Below are 20,774 nucleotides of genomic sequence, written 5' to 3'. Positions count from 1 at the left end.
TTTACACATAGCTCTTCAGGAACTATTGAGACCAGATTATATTTCCCAGTCCCAGAAAGCCATGTGGCTATATCACCCAAAGTCATGACATGGGTAGGTACTATATAACAGACACCTTAACTGAGCCTATTACAGTCTAAACATTCCTAAATAGGTACAAGGCTCTTTGATCTTGGAGATGAAAGAGCAACATGATTCAAAAATATAAGTTAGGTACTTCAAAAAGCTAAAGTTAAGCCTGGCAACAGCAAGCAATTTTTTTAATAGCAGTAACTAATAAGCACTTCATACTGCATGTGATATATTCTTCCTAAGTTGCATCAGATGTAGTCTTGGGGCCTCTTTCTCTTCCCATATAGGTCTAAGAAAAGGTCGGCTGACCATCTTATCTTACATCTCTCTTTTCAATATATTGCATGATGTTTTTCTTAAATAACCTTGAGACTTACTAGTTTGCTTATAGCATACATGAAAATTGAACATTTCAAATCATGCATTTATTATGAAACTATTTCACTGACATAACCACATTTTCTCCCCATGCTTTGCTGATGCCCATATTCTCCCTTCTGCACAGTAAAAACAGCTAAATCTTCACTTCTGCCTATTTTAACATCTCCCAGCTTCTGTCTCATCTATCACAACTGCACACTTTGAAAGGCTCCGCTCAGAAACTGCATTTGAGTTAAAAATCAAACCATTATTTAGGTAATCATCTGTACTTTTCCCTCTGTAACTAGAGGGAAAATCCAAACGGACATAGAAGTTCTAAAGCATTCTAAGGTCTCTTATTTCCCATTTCCTCCAGACTCCTCCCCATGAAAGTCTTTCTGCAAGTCTGAAGGAAACAAGGCAGGGAAGAATACGTTTTATGAGAAAATGTTTCTATGGGATCTGCATAAAAACATTGCACCTTTGTTCTGAAGCTCCGTCACGAAGAATTGTTCAAACATGGCAAAGATGATTAATATGCTGCAACATCTTAGGCAGGAAAGCTTATCCTTCAGGTGGATCAAGGAATCCAGGTGTTTGGAAAGCTGTCCCCTGCCTCCTCCAAGGATTCCAAAATCGCATACTGTTTCTGGAGCTTTTTCAAACCACCTTGTTAAAACACCTGGGCTCTCAGCTCCTTCTGCTAGATATTGCCATGGGGAAGTATTACATATTCCTCATGTGAGCCTGGATACAACTCACAAAAATAAGTGATCAATGACAATGTGAGACCCAGGCATTCTCAATTAAGATCATATCAGCTCATAAAATAGATTTTTTCTTTTATGCCTGCCAATTCTTAATTAAAACAGGTAAACACATAAGTGCTAAAATTGAATTTGGAAAGGTTGAAATTCCCAAAGACAAACTGTTATTGACCCGTTAGAGAAGAAACAAAATATTGTTTCCTTTACAAGTTTTCACTTTTGGCTTACATAAGAAAAGATTAATATCTAGCCAAAATAAGTCTCAATTTATAATTCTCCCTATACTCACATAGTGAAATGAAGCTTTTAGATCTTCACTGTAATAATAAATAGCACATTAAAAAAAGAAAGTCCAAAGAACAAAGGATACTCATGAATTCAGAGGCTGAGCTGACTGTAATTAAAAAGTCCAACATTTGCTCATATTTAGAAACCATTCCTGTATCTCATCCACACTGTTCTGCTTTCTGAGACTTTCACAAAATAAGCCAGGATACTGAAAGGACCATTTAGTCAGCAATTTATATCACTCTTGAAACTGAATATGGAGATTCAATACCAACTGCTGTTTATTTATAGTGTTAAGAAACGCGAAGGGTCTGTGTGTATACAGCAAATGTGTCCAATATAGCCAGCAGCTCTCCAGTTGCAGTTGACTTCACAGTCATCCCTCAGCTATTCCTGTCTCTTCCACCATTATTATTGCATCCCTAGGCTTGGATCTATTTCTTGAAACTCTCCCTTGTGATAAAAATCCTCTATGAAAGAAACTCAAAAATCTTACATTTATCTAGTTGTGTTATCCTCATGCATCCCTTTCAGTTCAATATATCCAGGTTAAAAGCACATGTCACAGTATTCACAAAAAACCTTTACAAAGCCTTCTGATGTTCTCACCAGCAGCTCATGTCGCCCTGACTCCTTCTCTTACTCCAACAAAAAGGAAAAAAAGCCTCCAAATTTATCCAACTTTTTCCTATATATTTCCTTGCTGCATTCACTTAAAATTAGCTTCACTTTCCAGACAAGGTTTCTGATCAGTCGACACAGCATTCCCATTGCTCTGTGTCTAATGGCTTGCTCTTCCATCTTCTCAGTAGACTTGACTCCCACATACTGAGGTAGGTAATACACTGGAGAACTCCTGAATAAAATGCCCTCTTTCCAAAGATGCTACACAACAGCAGATTGCATCCTAGTGTGCTACCATCTTTGTGCCTCCAGCTCCTTGTTTTTGCAACCTGCAAGTTTCATTCTTCAGTACCCCAGAGATTAGGACAACTGTTATTATAAGATGGGGTTGATTTGAAGCAAAGGCACTGGCTATTTCCAAATCATGATTGTTTGTTTTATTTGAGCATTTTCTGTTCTGTACGCACATCACTGGAAAAACAACCAACGAACTAATTAACCAACCAACCAGCCAACCAAAAAACCCAGTCCAGGTTTGTTTGGACCCCAAGGAGAACCTTTCCCTATGCACCTGACTCTAAGACTGACTCATGGTCCTATTCACCAGGAGCAGTCATTGCCTCAACCTGCTGCCAGTTCTGAGAAACATAGTGGTTCATTTGCTTCATACCCAAACAAGTTCTAGGTGCCAGGTGTTAGGAATTTTCTGTAGAGCAGGCTGAATAGACAGGTGGTGAAAGTTGCTGACAGCACAGAAATATTTAGCTTAACAGAGGCTTGGGAGGATCATTAGGAACTTCCTGAAAGATGGAGCGAAAGTGCGCAATTAGACAGCACTTAACAGGGGAATGATTGCAGATACGTGCAAGGTGCTGCTCCTGAGCAGAGAAAAATAAACAATGTTCTGGAAGAGTGTGACCTCCTCAGAATAAGCAGCTCATTAAAGGAAGGACTGCAAAATGCCTGCAACTGTGTGTGTACAGCAGGCAGGGGTGTATAGTATAAAGCAACTAAGATCTTTGATTTGTTGGCTGGAACTACCATGAATAAAAGAAAACAGCAGTTACAGAGACTATTTTTGGCTCGATTTCATCTTTAATAAAGAAAAGCCTGGTTCAGCCTCATTGCACTGGAACTGAAAGCTGTTGGGAACGCACAAGAATCCAGCTGCTTGTCAGGCAATGTGTAGACAAAAGGTGACTAAAAACAGCTAATAGCCAAGCTTTACAGGCTACTCTCCCTGCAAATTAGTCTGGTGCTATGCAGTGTTTTCTAAGCAGTCAGACTGATTAGCACATGTGAACTCTGGCATATACAGAAATCACACCACTATTCAGCACTGTACAGGGTAAATAAGGGTTTAGAAGCCTTCAAAATAATCCTTGCAATTAACTGTAAATTCACTGGAAACAAAAATATTACAAGGCACGCATTTTAAAATATGTAGCTGAATTACATTCTTACTGACTGAAGAAATAGAAAAATTTAGGTTGTGGGTCCTTTAGTAGCAAGTGTGTACATGGGTGGGAATAGCAGCTGCCTGCACTGATTATTATGATTCAGATTTGAAGAGCCATGAGACTCGCCCCCCAGAACAAATTTATGGCCAACTAGGATCAAAATTCTGACCTTTCTGCAGTACCTCTGAGTAACTGTCCAGATGAATTGATGGAATTGTCACTTCCCCTATAAATCTGAGGCAAGCTTCTAATTAAGGCAGTACGTTTGAAATGATGGGGTAGAATCCCTGATTACATTAAAGTCAATTGTAAGTTTAGCATTGTTTCAAGAAGACATGGAATTGCAGCCCTAAACTCCATTATTTAGAAGGCTATAATACTCCTCCCACAAGGGTTAGAAATATGTGGATGCAACAATCAAGTAGCTTTGTGAGTCACTTTTATTGAATGTAATCATACAAATTGTTAGGTACAGAATGGTTGACAGTTCTTTGACCTGCAAAAATGACAAGTTCTTTCCTGACCATAATATTATATTAATTTCCCTTTAATGTTCACTTTTTAAGGAGTTAAGGAGTTACTTGGCTCCTAACAGGGAAGGATACAGGTCAACTTAAAAGGAAAAAAAAAATCAAGAAGGAAAAGTAACATTAACGGGTTTTTTTCTCATTCTATCTTTCTAAATCTCTAGTGTGGTTTCACAGGTTTCTACCTGCTTGCTGTTTATGTCCAGAATGAACATAAAACCTCTAAAACATCTTCCCAGATTTTAATAATGCTTGAGAATTGGGTCAATATATGCTGATTGAAGCACTTCAAATGCACCTGCCACAAAAGAGAGGGGGAAGAATGAACAGGGCTTCTAAGCTCACTGGTGGTGATCTGTAATGCCCTCTCAGCCTCTATTGTACAAAACACAGGGAGCAGTGTGAGTCTCCAATCCCTAGACAGCAGGGGGAAGTTCTGTGCCTCCATGCCATGGATGGAGGCTTTGGCTGTCCTTCCTCAGGGCATAACTCAGGGGCTTTCCTTGCTCACTTAGGGAAGGAGAAAATGTTTATCTGTGCAAGGGATGACCAAAAAGCTCCCATGTCAAAGGCAAAAGAGAGCCACACTAACAAGGACCTGGTTGGAGGCAGTAATGAAAATACATAGATGGATAAGTAGAGGTTAAGTTCCTGCCTTTACATTTCTGTGTCTGCTCACTGATACCTACTTCTGCCTTGCCTTTGGCAGCCAAAATCAGAATTTGTAGTTCTGAGATATAAAAAGTGAAGCCAGAAATGTTTAGAAACGCATACAGGACTTGAGAAGGAAGGTTTGGGAAAAGGACAGAGGGATGGTTCATTGGAAATGGAGATGCCAGGGAGACACTGAGATAAAGAGGGCAGGAACACAAGAAAACCCATCATTCGCTATTTCATTCCCTTTAGAGAAAATTAGCTTAATGATTCAGTCACTCTTTGCTGCTTTTCACTTGGATAATAATGGAAGAAGCTATCTTTCAGGCTTTTCCCAAGGCTAGCATGATACCTCTTCCTAGGACAAAAACACCCACTGGACATAACATGTCACTCTTACTTCATGTTTTTTTTTTAATTTGACCGCTTTGAAACTAATTTAACAGAATAGTTGCCAGACAAAAGATATCATGCAATCCATATCATTCAGGTGCACTTTTCCAATACTGTATAAAATCATTGAAGAAACTTGTTTTTCCTGGTTGGAGAGTAGGTTTATGTCTCCATCTCAAAAGTCAGCTTTAGAGAAACTAAAAAAACTTAGCATAGTGAATGAAATATGGAGAATAGCAAATCACATTGTTCCATTTAAAAATGTGCATTTTTTCTAACTGTACAAGCACCATTAATCTGGGATTATTTTTAAAATTGAAAATGAAAAAGCACAATAAAGCTACAGGTTGTTCCCATAGCTATTTAATGCTGGCTTGCAGTACACAAACCACAGAACGCAAAGCAACTTCTGTGAGTACGAGTACCATCTTAAACACAATATGAAATAGACAGATACGATTTACAAAGCTGTATTTTCCATTCTGTATTTCTTTTTTTAAAGAAAGATAGGAAAAGAGAGATAGAGTAAGGAATGAAGAGAAAGAGTAAGGAAGAAAGAAAGAGAAAAGAGTGACATAGATGGAAATGCAAATGTGACAGGAATGCTGAACACTTTGGAAGATCTTCAGAGAAGACAAGGAAAGTAAGACAAGGACAGTTAAGCATATAGAATGGAAAGGAAAACACACAATTTTCCTTTATGGATCATTAGGGGGGAATATGCAAGCTGAGGGCTAAAATAAACTCTGTACCCTTACACATCCTGCCTGGGGGGTTAAAGAAGCCTTGTGTACACTGTGCTAGCCCATTCTTGTAAGCAGGTATGGCTGTGAAAGCTGTGTCACTGCTGACCAGGACGTGACTCTCTGAGAGTTTCTCTAACTTCTTACTGAAATAAATGCAACTTCCAACAATGAAATCCTGAACTATGGAGTAACTCCAATTCTTTATTCAGGGACCATCTACTCAATGGTAGCATAAAAACTAAATAAACAGTCAGCCCCTGCACATAATATTTTCTGGGTATGATCTTATGCTCCTTCAAACTTATGTGGCAGCAACCTCTTTTGAGGTTCTTCTTTCTGTGTTCATATGCTTCTTCATCCTTGTCTACTCCTTGCGTTGGTTTTCTCCTTAGTCTCTCTTTCCTCTCAGCCTTTAGTATCTCTCCATTTTTTTGGGCTTCTTAACGTGCATTTTAGTGTCTTAACTGTCTATTTTGTATTAAATTTAAAACTAAATTAAAATATATGACCATTCAAAAAGAAAATGGAACATGAAATGTGGAATTCATGTTGTGGGGGTTTTTTTTCTCCTATCATTCTGTAATCTGATTTCTTTTTTTCCACCCATTTTCTCTTATTTTATGTGTCTGATTCAGTTGCTCTTTGAAAACGTTGGTACATATTCCTTTTTATTGTATCCATTTCAGTAGAAGGCTGATTTTTATTTAACTCAAAGACTAAACTATATTAAAAAAATATTATCTGAAATGAATCTGCAAAATCTGAAATTAGCCTGCAAGAAAAGAGAAATTATTAAAAAAAAAAAAAAGTTTTAAAAATAAAAAGGGTCAGTAAAAAAAATCTATTTTTCAAGTAAAAGAATAATTTAGTGCTGGTAGCATAAATTTATATCCTCCTTCTGAGGCTGAATACTCCTTATATCATCAGTGACATATAATCTCACCTGGTGCTAAAAAGGAATTGAAGGAAAAACATCACTAATTTTTAGCACCAGAAGATGATGTGCTTTAAAAGGTTGCTGCAATGGCAGCTTGTGGAAAACACATGAATCCAGGCAGCAGGGAAAGCACCACCTAGGTCCATTCCCCATCCAGCTGCAGAGAACAGGCTGAAGCTGGGACTCACAGCCTCAGTTTCCTTCCAGCCCCCACCCACTCCTTACACAGCTGTCCCCCATGAATCACCACACTGCACTGGACCCAAACTCCCCAGAGCAGTGCTTCTTACTGTAGGCTGAAGGAAATTAATTAAATCCCATGTTCTGTCCTCATTTTGCTGCCTTACAAATCCCAAAAATTGGGGCTGGCAGGTAGCACTTTTCCAGCTGAAATGAAGGATTAACCATTTTGCATCCAACTTCTGAAAAATAAGCCCCATGGAAACACTTTGGAAGCACAAAAAAAAAAGGTTTTATTTCAAAACATTATCTTCAGAAAATAAGGTAAAATTACATTTAAGAGACTAAGGATATCGGTGCTAAATTTTCACACAACCTAAGAATGATATCTCTGGACTACCCTCGAAAAATTACCTTTGGCACCAGCAGTTTGCATTACCTGATGAGCTCTTTGTCATGTAAACAACAAAATAAAAATTACTAACATCTCTGTCTCAGACTCCAATAAAGTCTGTGCACCCACTGCACAAGGCTGAGGTGCCAGGCTCTGCCCCAGGAGGCAGGGGCAGAGCTCAGAGCTCAGAGCTCAGAGGGGTGAAAGACCCTCTCAGCCCAGCTTGGCAGCTGCCCAAAGGTGCTGCAGCCACAATGTTCTGCCCAGCTCCACTGACACACACACTGCCAGCACCTGGGGCCCAGTGCTCACCAGTAAATGCAAACATGGCCCTAAATGCTCTGCTTTTGATTGCACTGAGATGAAAATAAGTTAATTGGATATGGGAACACTGCAAAAAATTGTTCTCTTTTGCAAGCAAAGGCAAACATACTATCTCATCCTGTTGGGTGGAAACATAGAAATGAGTACTGCTTTCTGACTAGAATGTTTCTAGAGGTATGCCTCCAGCAAATTAAAAACAAACAAACAAACAAACAATATTCTGTCTCTTCTGTCTGTAGGGATGACTGAAAGGGCATCTGGAGAGGCAAACACAATACAGTTATATGTCACTGGTAGTCAAGACAACTACAGGATTATGGTTCCAGATTAAAAAGTTGTTTCACATATCTTCTATTATAGTCTTCTTCCAGCCACTTGAGATCGTCTTAACTGGAGAAAGAGCCCAAGAGTCTCAGGAGAAGTGCTCAGTGTATCAGCCTTGTTCTATCCAAAATAAGCACATGTTTGACATCTCCCTCTATTATCTATAGCTAGTGTTTCAAAGTATAGGCCTTCATGGTGCTGGAGATGTACTTTGTCTGCTACTTTCAGAAACAAAAGTCTTGAAGGAAATCACATTTGAAGATTTCACTTAGCCAGATCTTGAAGGAAATCACATTTGAAAATTTCACTTAGCCAGGGACAGAACAATTAATTTTTGCACCAGCTCAAAAAAACCAAACCAAAACAAAACAAAGCAAACCAAACCAAAACAAATACACTGATGGAAAGGGAATTCAGACTCACACTAAAGAAGAATTTTCCATAGGATATTTCTATTTTGTGGCAATTTTTAAACAAAAACTTTTTTTAAACAAACTTTTGCAAAATTTTCTTGTGAAATAAATCCCAAATCATTTATAGCATGCATTTGCAAATCAACACAAAACATTGAAAAGCAGAAGTTTATTAATTCAAGAATATTTTAAAGTCTAGATTCTAAAACAAAGATTGTCTTTAATAGTACAGCAGTCTGAGACATAAGAAACACAGTTGGGATGAAAAACCTTTGATCTGGATCAGCTGAACACAAACTGCCACTCTTCAAGTTAATCCCTTCTACAGAGATTCTGCACTTTCTCTGTGTTATTTTGTAGATATGTAAAAATGCTTCTGTAATGTAAATGTAAAACTGTAGAGTGTAAAAATGTTTCTGTCTCTCTTTTGACAATAAACACTCCCATTCAAACAGGCATATCTCTAGTAAAAATTCCGTCTTCAAAAAAAATTGTTCAAATTAGGGCCATGGGATTTTTGCATGGACTGACTTTCAAGTGTTGAGTATAAGCTAGGAGAAAGACTACAATATTTTAGGTTGGAAAATGAACTTGTTACAAACTTCCAGTTCAGAAGCCCTCAACTGCCATGACAAAGTTTTGAAAAGGAGACATTTCTTTTTTCCTTATATTACTTTTCCTTCCTTTTATTCTCCCTCTGATAGGCCATCAAAGTCATAAAGAGACAGAAGTATAGACACAGTATCATTTAAATGAGATCCATGTTCCAGGAAGCTTAGTTGTTGTAATTTTTTTTTTTTTAAAAAAAGCACAAGTGAGCATAAGTGAGATTGGAGTAAAATAAGAGGAAACACAGAACAACAGCAAATCTTACCCAGGGCCATGGAGATCTCTCTCCAACCATAGGCCCACGTTTTTCATGCTTGGGAGCTAAAACATTGGCAAGGATTATTTTTCAACTAGGTCAAAGTAAATGCTGGAAAGATGATTTGATTTATTTTGTCTCCTCGAGTCACATCAGTTGTGAAGAGCTGCTCCTGCCAAGCAGCCTGAAGTCAACAGTAATCTTGGTATGAGAAGTCAATGGCAGACATAATGTGAAAATTAAATAAGGAATGAAACACAGCTGAGCATTATCTTGGGGAAGTTAATGAGGTAGTGGTAACAGTTCACATCACCTTGTCCAGACACAGTGCCTCAACATATGAAGAGAGATCCAAACTGAGACATGATTACTAGGCATGTAATGATTCTCATGGTAGATTTTTGGCTTAATGGAAGAGTCTGTAAGTGCCTTTAGGAATATTTCTTTTTTTTTCCTTACAAGCAAGATTTTCTAGCATCAGGTATCAGATAAGACCATTAAAAAATGCTGTCATTACACACTTCTTACAAGGCTCTAGGCTAAGAAGGGCTTCAAAGTGTACATGAGCATAATTCACAGTCAGATGATAAAAATGTGCCAGAGATGACATGCATCATGTAACCTTGAACACATTCAGTTTGAAACCTATATTTTAAAAGTTAATTCTTAAAAAAAACCTCTATGCCCTGCACAAAAAAACCCCAAACAAAACAGCAAACAAAAACCAAGAACAAACCAAAAACCAACCAAGCAAAACACACAAAAAACACTCAAACAAACAAAAAACACTCAAATAACAGCAGCAAAAATAACGGCAACAACAATAAAAAACCTAAAATCCAAAACACCAAAAGAAACAAGAATGGAAGCTGCTTCAGAGTCATTCTTACTCTAAACATCAGCATTCCTACCCTTCTTCCCTTTGTTTCCACAGAATGGCTTCTTTTCTTGCACAGATGTGATTTCTTACATTGCTATAAAGTTATTTTCAAATACCTGCTTCCTTAGCAGGTATTCATTATGGTCAAATTATTGCTATTCTGATCACTCTATACACCTGAGAGTCTTAATATTGGCACTGTTTGAACACTGACACAGTTTCTGGAAGGCTCTGAAGTCCTGAAACTTGTGTATGTTACAGTACCTGTATTCAGGTCTGAACACACAAAGCAAACAGGGCTTCATGTGAGTTTTGCAGCTAAAATTTGCTAGACTTACAAAGTTACAGGGTGGCTGAGGCTGAAAGGAGATTGTCCCTGCTCATACTGGGCCACCTGGAGGTGGTTGCCCAGGACTGTGTTCAGATGGCTTTTGAATATCTCTCAAGATGGAGAATCTACAAACTTTCTGGGCAACCTGTGCTGATACTCAAAAGCTGTTATGTTAAAACAAACAAACAAACAAACAAACAAATAAATAAATAAATACATAGTTTTTCTATTTTTTAAATAGAATTTATCACAATTCAGGTTGTGTCCATTGATTCTTGTCCTGTCACTGGGCACTGCTGGGGAGAGCCTGGCTCATAACTCATTTAAGAACTGGGACATCTATTCAGAGCTTCAATTCGTCACTCTTGAAAAATAGTCCTTGAAGCACCAATTAAGCATAGGCACAGAAGCATTGGTGCTTTGGAGGTGCAGAGGCTGTCTCCTAGCACTGCTTCCTCTGGAGCTTTGCCATAGTGCTGCAAGGATGGAGCTGACAAGGAAAGAACAGCACTGCCTGTGCTCTCAGGCTGACCAGCATCTGTTGTTTGATGTGCAGCTCATACCTGTGAGGTTGCTCACACAGCATACAGGCTCTGCTTATTCCACGTTTAATACAGCCCACAAGTTCTCCATGCTCTTGGCAGCTGGATCCCCAGCACAGAAGCCAATGGCATTCCCACAGAAAATATTGTACTTGTTATAAGCAAATTAACTTCTAAAGCCCTGTATGTAACCCACAGAAGATACGTCTATATAACGTAGCTCTTGGAAGAGAAATATGAAAGCATTCCAGAGAGAAAACAAATTGTTTTTTCTTGGCTTTGTCTTTCAGTATCTGCTGGCAATTTTCTTGAAAACAGACAAGGTCTGGAAATATCTCACACAATCTGCCTGCAACTACTGCTAGAGATGGAAAAAATAATGGCATATTAAAGGAGGTGGCAAGCCCAGGAGCACCTTTATTCAGTCACTGTACAACACCATGACTCTACAAGTATATACAAGAGAATCAAAATCCTGTAAAAATCTGAAATGGGAGCTTTTTCCAGTCTTGAAGAGGCAATTTTAATTTGAAACTCCCTTTCTCCAGATTGCCTTCAGTAAGGCAGCACAATCAGCAAAATCCTAACCTCAGAGCTTCGGTGCCATTAGTCACACAAAGCTTTGGTGATTTGCAGTCAGAAAATAATTTCAAGACATCTGACGGGACTTTGTTATTCTGCCTACAGCTACACCTGTGCACTTCTTTGTCTCTAAGTTTCAATTAGAGATAATTTAAATAAGAGAAAATCATGTTTCTTAGTGGCAGAGCCTGTTAATGAAATGTGTTTCACATTTCCAATGGAAATGGGAATTCAGGAAACCAACAGGCAGAGCTTGTGCATGCATTATGAATACATTTCACATTTGAAAGACTTTATCTCCATCTCAGTATCCAGATATGCAACTCATCTTCAGCTATGTGAACCATATTCATATTGCTCTTAATTTCTGATTTGCTACACTGTTAACATGACCACTCAATTTCCACAGTGTTTTAAGAAACCCAAAAATAGGGAGCTCTCCATTGTTTAAAGTATCTGTAAGAACGGAGAGGGGAAACCTTGAATTATGTTACACTGGAAGTCAAAAGGAGAACACGAAAAGATACAAGCAGACAGGCTTAATGAATTTAACCATGGTTTTGCATCAAAGAATTATGTAAAACTAACAGAAAAGCAGGACAATTGATTTGAAAACTTTTCACCTAAGTGATTTTATCAGAGGGCTCTGGGGACACCTTTCTGTGGATTAAAATCTTCCCTGTGTAATATAAAGCAAAAAGTCACCAGCTTCACTGGATAAGGAACATAAGTGCTATAAGCACAGAGAAAAAATATTAGCCCATGCATTACTTTCCTACTCCAGAAAGGAGTCTTCCATCCCTTGTGCATGGGGAGGATCCAGTCACAAATTTAGATTAACACATCCAATATTCCAATATTTTCACATGGCTTAAATATACCTGATATATACCTGATATAACCTTAGATGAGACTATGAAAGGAAAAGAAATTTTAATGTTTAGGCAAGGTTCTTATACCTGTCATCAAGTGACAAAGCAGAAAGACTCTGCAGTTCCCCACAGGGTCCTACCATCAGCATACTGTCAGAATGAGACTTCTCTACTCCCATTCATATCACCACCTTGGCTTTCAAGATGTCTTCATAAACCTGGTGTTCAGCTGTGAAACTCTATCTGAGGGCAGTAATTCACCTGCCAAAGCCAAGAACTGGAGATAATGCACCAGCATGAGAAAGGAAGCCACGTACGTGGAAACTGCACTGTAATTGTCAGGAAGCTCTTTAAACCAATCCTACAGGTCTTTCAGCACCAGCAGTGGTAGAGAAAGGATATTCCAATAGCAGGATGTGGTGGAAGAGATGAAGTAGCCACATTAGGTCTAGCCACAAGCCCAGGCTATTATGCTTTTACAACTCAAAACTACACCACAAAAAAAAGTGACACAAGTAAGCATAAACTCACACATTCTTATGCACACTTGTAGAAGATATGTCTCAAATACCAGTATTTTCCACTATTTTTGACTAGTTGGATGACCACTTCCAAAATGACATCTTTGACATGCCATGCTAAAGAAAGAGTCCTGGCATTTTTTTATTAACAAGGCATCAGTCCTTGCTGAACTGAACTCTTTGCTGAAGACAACTCCAACTAATATGCTGGGAATATCATCATGAAGTTTAAAAGCTTGTGACTTTGGGAACTCGGCAGATGACTCCTCTAGCCTGCAGGGAAAGCTAACAACAGACTGTCTGGTACAGAGCAGAAAAAGTTGGACTGCTCTGTTAGAAATGGTGCCTGACATACAGCAAATGGGGGTGGAGAAACCACCCACGAGTTATTCTGTAATTACACGTGGTACATATTGGTTGTATTAGCCCTTCTTTCTTCATGCCTTCTTTCAGCCTTTCTTCAATCTCAGATCTCTAATAAAAAGGAAAAAATCCTTATTTATTAGCAAGCTATACTATAAAAGGGAGTAAGAGACCTTGTCATCTCCTTATTCCCTGTCTGAGCCACATGTAATATAAACATCTCTAGAGAAAGCTCTGAGGAAAAGCCAGGCTTGTTAAATACACATAAATTGTTTTTAAGACAATTCATCCTACTATTTGGCCCACGCTGTCTTGATGTGGGTCAGACTGTAAATGATACAACTTGGTTGCCACTGTGCTAACCTCTGCATTCCTTTGAATCTGAGGGAGAAAGTCTCTTCTTCCTTTCTCACCTGACTTCAAATGGAAGTCCCACAGACACTGTGAATTCAGCTCGTAGTTTTATAATTGTGGTTTTATTTGAATTGCCACAAAAATGTTGGGCGAGATTAAACGCAAGCTTCTCCTTTTGAAGAGGTCTGTGCTTAATATGACTTTTACACCCTCTTTGCTCACTAAATGTTAATTTTTTTCTCCTTTGACTCTAGGTCTCCTACACTCTGATTGTGAGAGCCTTCCTCTGGTTCTGTGCTATGTGATATTTATGCATAAAGTTTTGCTAATTGCTGATTCCACTGGCATTCATGAACCTTTGCTGGAATGAATGAAGCTTTCATTCATGTTTATATATGAGTTTCAAACATTTGTATGTTTGTAATCATCAGGCTAAAACCAGCCTTCATTTGCAGAGACATAAGCTGAGGGTAACTGAGTCAGGAGATATAACTCTGTTATGTAAATGGAGAGATTCTCTTCCAGTATCACTGAGAGCTGAGTTTATCACAGAAACCTCTCATTTCTGCAACCCAATTAAGTTTGTTCACAACTGGTAACTATGGTTATGGCTGCATTAACAGGCAGTTTGGATCAACAGAAGTCAATTTCTGGAGCTCATTTTGTGCTGGGCACCTGACATAGGCACTTGCTGCAGGTCTGTGGAAGGCTTAGCTCAGATAAACTCTTAAGTTTGCTGCCATGCAGTAATGCTCTGTTACTGCTGCAACTCAGCTCCCAGGCACCTTCTGTCCAAAGGGAATTCAGGCCAGGACCTGCAGTGCTCTTCCTTATAGGAGCCTGTGCTCAGCAAGCAGCCAAGAGCTGAGGAGAGTCTGAAAAGCACCCAACTGATCTAACTAAGGAATACACTAACACAGACACACCCTATGTGCAAATTACAGAGATTTATCTAATTAGAATATCTCTATGGCAATCCCGAGCCATCAACAAATTTCCCAGCCATGTAATTGCTACTATTAACAACACGAGTTCCCAATTTAACAAATGGAAGCAAGATAGATGTCCATATCATCCTGGCTTCTCCCAGCTTTATGATTCAGGGTGCAGCAATCTGTTGCCCTTGGTCTTTTGGAAATAGTGCCCCTGTGAGAATTTTCATGAAAATGCAGCACTACTTCTGGCCTGTTCTGCATATATGAGGGCTGTGATTTCTTGATCATGGTGGAGGTTCTGATGGTTAAGCTAACTGGGTGTATCATGCCCCTAGGACTTGTAGCTTATTTACTTCCACTCAACTGCCCATGTATGTTCTCCCTCCTTACACTTTGCAATAAGCTTCTTAGAACAGAAACTCAAAAGCAAGGACACTTAAACAGTCTGGAATCAGCAGGGAGAGGAACAAGAAGGCTTCTGATGCAGCATCAGGGGAGAGGATGGGTGGAAGGAAGAGGTGAAGTGCTATATTGCTTAGATTTTCTGAGTCCTTTAGCATCACTGATTTGTAGGCAAATGGCAGCGGCTGCTTTCCTCTCCAATACTCTACTCTTTTTTGGCATTGGCTCTGCTTTCCATGCCTCCAGTGGGGGAAACCAGGCTTCCTTCCTCCCTGTACTCAGGATTTTTGTCCATCCTTTTCTCATGTCTTGCCATGCTTTTACAAAAAAAAATCCCATCACCTGCATGCATAGCCTTTTTATTACTATCCTTTATCCTCCTCTGCAACTATTAGAACATTATTGCTCATCATCTGCTTCACAGGAATTACTTATGTACATGCTTTGAATCTCACTTGTCCCAGAGGTAAGTACAGATTATGTCAAGTAAAACTACTTACCCTTAGATTATCAGACAGAGCCCCAGACAGACAGTGGGCCAAGACAGAGAAGGATGACAGTGCCTTAAAAACATTGTAATTACTTGCATTCAATAAGCCTGGCATTTTCCCAGAGCTGTCTCTGGGGATGTTTGTGCTATGTATGGCTCAGCCAGGCAACAAGGAGAGGACAAGGTCTTTTGCTCCCTTTTGCTGTCTAACCTGATAAAAAGCAAGGAGATTTTCTTTGTACTGAGATCTGAGATGTGGATAACAAACTGATGGCGTCCACTCCTGTCGTTTGTCCATAATAGCTATACTGTCCCAATCAATCCATGACCACACTGGCTGCTCTACAATACTATTTTGAGTAGTTGTCCTTCAAGAGTTTGATGCTCCTGATGGGAGTGGTTTCTGTAAAGCAGTGTTTTCATATGGGCCACGAAATATGCTCAAAAAAAAAATCAGGGGAAAAGAGTCAAGACAACCAATTACACTTTATGCAGTGACTAAACAGATTCTGAACTGTGGCTTTTGAAAAGATGATACTCTTGCACAGCCCTCTCTTAGTCACAGTATCTATGCACACATCCTATTAAAAGCAAAGTACAAAATCATTGATAAACAGTAACACAGGAGTGGCACTCAGTTCTGCACGAATCTTTTGTACAGCACTTGTAAATACAGATTTCCCTCAATCCGTGAGAAATTCTAAAAAGACAATACTCTTCCAATTTATTTTTAGGCCAAACTTATCGGGGCCTGAAATTACTTAAACCTTAGTCAAAATAATTATGATAAGGAACAACTTCAGTTGATTTAAATACACTTTCAGTTTCCTCAAACTGACATCTGTATCTTAACCGTTTATAACTGAGGGCTATAACTGACTTTACTTAGAAAAATCAAGAAAGACTGGAGTGGTAGTAAAGCCTGTGATCACACAGAAGGGAGAAAATAAGACAGACACTGGTTTATTCAGCTTCATGCAAGTCACATGACATAATTAATTCCAACTGGTTTTGGTCTCCGTACAGAAACTTCCAGCAAAATATTTTAATTATGTAATAATTACCTTTTTCCTTTCATGATCCTTCTAACTATGCCTTAATTTATGATGATTTTAACTAGCATACATGTATCCTGAGGCTATAATGGATGCACATTTATTTAAGTCAAAAGATAAATCTTAATGAAAGGGTTTTTTAACACAATAATTAACACTTATTTTGATCATCATAACAGTAATTATTAGAGGCACAAAAACAGAATCAGATCTCAGAAGAAGCCATGAAAATCCTAAATAAGTTGGACTAGCAACACTGCCCTATTATTTTGCCAAGAAATGATACATCAAAGTGGCAGAAATGAATCATCATGCGCCATTAGGAATTACACCCAGTGACACCCAGGGACAAAAATATGAGTTGCACAAACCTCCACCATAAACTGTAAATTACAATTACAGTGGAACATGCCTTTTCTTTTAGTTATCAAGCTATGTTGTCCTTATTCTTCTACAAATGTGATAGATCATCAGATTAAAAAAATAAGAGAAGAACCACCAAGAAAGTAGGAATTTAGGCTTGATATGAAAGGTCTATTTATATTTAAGAAAATTTGTTTCCTTTGCAAAGTATTATAAGCTCTTAACATGTGTCAAATAACCCAATCAAGCAGCCTTGATCTTTCACAAACCTATGAGCTCCTAAAACAAGCAAAGACCTGCTGTCATCCTGCCCTTAGCAAAAATTAGTGGTATTCTGAATTTTTTTCCATCTATTAAATCATACACATACGCATATGCAGGCAGTCTGTAACTTGCAGGCAACCCTTTTTCAATGACAAACAGTAAAGTCAAACAAGGAACAAGGCTGACAATGTATTTTAAAAAATATCCTATGCATTTTACCCCTGAGTCAGATTTATTTCAGGAATTTAGATAGAATATAGAATCACAGAATCATTTGGGTTATAAGGGATCTTAAAGTGCATCTAGTTTCAAACCTCCTGCCATGGGACACATTTCGCTAGACCAGTTTGCTCAGAGCTCCATCCAATCTGGCCTTGGACACTTCCAGGGAGGAGGCACCTACAGCTGCTCTGGGCAACCTGTTCCAGTGCCCCAAATTTAAAAAAAAAGTTCAGCAATACACAATGGGACCTCATATAAAAAGAGATGACAGCAAAAAGAGAAGAAAAATAGTTTCTTAAAGGAAAGGATAGAATATGGTACCTTTTCCAGTCAAAGTTTCTTCTTTTATTTTCCTCACTGCTTCTTGGCCATCACTTTCACTGTTTCCAGCTGTTAAAGAACAGAAAATGAAAAATTAGCAATGCAATCAATCTGAGGAGGGCCCCTACCAAGTGCCAACCACAGTGTAAAGCAGTATGTAGTTTTAGGTGGAAAGCTGTGCTTCCTGTTAGGCAGCAGAGGCTTTCAAAGAGGGCTGCACAAATGCACTGTGATTCACAGAAGTTCTGCCAGTTTATTTCATTTATTCATATAAAATAGTACTATCTACTGGACCAGCAGACTTGAAATTTGAGTAGGTGGGACTCAAGTGAATTGTATCATATCCAGATTCTGCAAACACTTCACTACAGGTTAGAGCAGACTTCCCCTTGCTCTTTTTCCGAAATGAAGAGTTCCACAGTTGGAGGAAAGTCCCGACTACCCTGTCTCAAATGCTCATGAGAGGATTTATTAGTGCTAACATAAAATGCGATTAAGCATCACATAAATGTTTTTTATGTCATTCAGCTTAGGTGGGTGGTTACTAATTGTCTGACATTTGTTTGGCAGTCTTTTTTATAACATCAAAGGAAAAAAACATAAGCCCAGCAATTGTTAATACAAGTTAATTTTTTTAAATTAACATTCAATTTATCCATCCACAAATATTTTCAATAGCATGAAACATCAAAATACCTACTGTTTATTATCTAAATTGGATAAAAATATTGATATCTCTTATGAACTTCATTAAGTTCTTTTTTTCCTCATTATATAAAATTCTGCCAAAGTTTCTATACAGATTTTTTTTTCTTGTGCCAGCCTACAATTACCCTGCTCTCTCTTCCACACCACCACAGAATAAGAGGAAGCTGGAAGAGACCCCAGGAGACTTCTGGTTCAGCCCTCTGTTCACATTAGCTGTTACATGCTTGTATCTACTCCAAGATGCATTCTTTTGAGAAGGGAGTCCTATCTGTGCTTCTATAGTAAAAAAGGACTTGAAACACATCTTTGTTTTCATGATATGCAAGAAAACTCGACTTTTACATAAATTTAGCCAAAATTAATACATTTAGCATTCAGATACTGGAGAGAAAATAATTCTCACATAAAATCTAGAGTCATACAGGTGTGCAACTGTTGTCTATAAATTCCATTAACTCTTATATTGCTCAGACTGACAGAGAGGGAAGGAAGGAAGGAAGGAAGGAAGGAAGGAAGGAAGGAAGGAAGGAAGGAAGGAAGGAAGGAAGGAAGGAAGGAAGGAAGGAAGGAAGGAAGGAAGGAAGGAAGGAAGGAAGGAAGGAAGGAAGGAAGGAAGGAAGGAAGGAAGGAAGGAAGGAAGGAAGGAAGGAAGGAAGGAAGGAAGGAAGGAAGGAAGGAAGGAAGGAAGGAAGGAAGGAAGGAAGGAAAACCCCAAACAAAACAGACATTTGCATTATTTTCTTCTTTCTGCTTTTCTCCCTTTAAAACCATCCAGCCTTGTAGAGACAAAAAACATTCAGTTTGATGCTAATTTCCAGATATAGATGCAGCATCAACAAACAAACCCTGCAGTGAAACTGCCATTTCTGGGGAAATTTGTGAACAGAGGTTTATAGGCAACAGATCAATTTCCCTCACTGTTTCACCTCAAGTAATGTACTAGAGTAGGATTTCAAACTCAACGTGTTGTTATTAGGCTGGATAATGTTGTGTTAGAAATAAAATACTTTTGTGCCAATTCTGTGAAGATCTTATTTGATTTCTCCTTTATTCAGCACCTCTCATGCAGAGATCAGGCTTATTAAAGCCTCCAAGTGTCTTGATTTAACTCACAGTATGTTCATTTAATTTGTTCTTTTAAAAGAGGTTGTGTTCACAACAAATTTTAATTTGCTTTATTTTGCTGTTATATAAATGGTTATTCATTAAAGCTCAGTGCTCTCCAAATGAGCTCATTTTATTAATATTTGCATATTTTTCACTCTAGACCACTGGGGGAAAAAAAATATTTCACTAAACAGTCACTTCAGATGTCTGTTTCCATCCTGATTCAACAGAGTTTGAAAACCAGATGCTGAAGGCTGGAGTATTGCAAAATTGAAATAGCCTTGGTGGAAACTGCCACAGTAATAGAGGTTTTTGAAATCCTTTCTTCAAAGAAAATCCTGTAAAAAAGAATAAAGACACTGAAAAAATTACCTAAATCTTTACAAAGTATTCAAAGACACTTAGATCAGAAGGATGCCATGAAACTGGGAGGCTAATCTAGGCTTCTGAGTTAGGTTAAGGAGATCAGCACCCCATTGCAAAGGGTGAGTGGAAGAAGAAAGGGATATTGCACTTTTGCACTGCTTCCCTTCTAGTACATCCTTCTGGGATCTTATAAGCAAAGTGACTTGTAGGCATCAAAAAGATCAACCTTCTTTTAAGTGCTACATTAATTATTCAAAATTTAAGAAAAGAAAATGCTTTTTAAGTCACCAAGCTAACACAGTCAGCTTTGGATTGGGAAAAATCAAAACTAATCTGCATCTTCTTGATGAAATTGGGTCACTAAAGGGCACAACCTTCAAGTGCACTGAGCAGGTGCACTGCACCCTAAACTCAAGGGGAGGATGGGTTACTAGATGAGGATCAAATTCTTACCACTATCAGCTGGTTTAAACCTTCAGTAACATATTTGTCTTGATTCTTTAAAAATTTTTTGCTACACAAAATAATCCTCTGGCTGGACATTTTTTCAATGATTCATCATAATTTCCATATGTTCCATATACCAGAATTTATCCATTTTAAGTGTCATAGCATCTGTAGCATAAGATCTACCCACTCTGAATTCAAGTGGTTTGAAGGGAAGGGTAAGAAAGGGAAGAGAGATCATGTATTTTATGCAGTGAGGGAATCTTAAAAAAAGCTTTGAGAAAGAGGGATTCATTGTCTTGGGAGCTTAGATCATCAAAG

At 38.4% G+C, this 20,774-nt stretch overlaps 1 protein-coding gene across 3 annotated transcripts in view; it reads right to left on the bottom strand.

Moving 5' to 3' along the window:
- The window catches only part of DHRSX (dehydrogenase/reductase X-linked), a 200,460-nt gene that overhangs the window by 92,737 nt on the left and 86,949 nt on the right, over nt 1-20,774 (bottom strand). For all 3 annotated transcript variants that reach the window (XR_015801604.1, XM_088159907.1, XM_014892100.2), the window contains one exon: nt 17,826-17,894. Coding sequence is in view for 2 of the 3 variants with exons in the window: in XM_088159907.1 (XP_088016033.1) it covers nt 17,826-17,894 (69 nt within the window). In the remaining variant the exon portion in view is untranslated. The remainder of the gene's footprint in view (nt 1-17,825; nt 17,895-20,774) is intronic.

Source organism: Sturnus vulgaris, chromosome 2, assembly GCF_052056855.1.
Source record: "Sturnus vulgaris isolate bStuVul1 chromosome 2, bStuVul1.hap1, whole genome shotgun sequence".
In the NCBI taxonomy this organism is placed as follows: domain Eukaryota; kingdom Metazoa; phylum Chordata; class Aves; order Passeriformes; family Sturnidae; genus Sturnus; species Sturnus vulgaris.
This window is presented reverse-complemented; position numbering and strand designations above follow the sequence as displayed.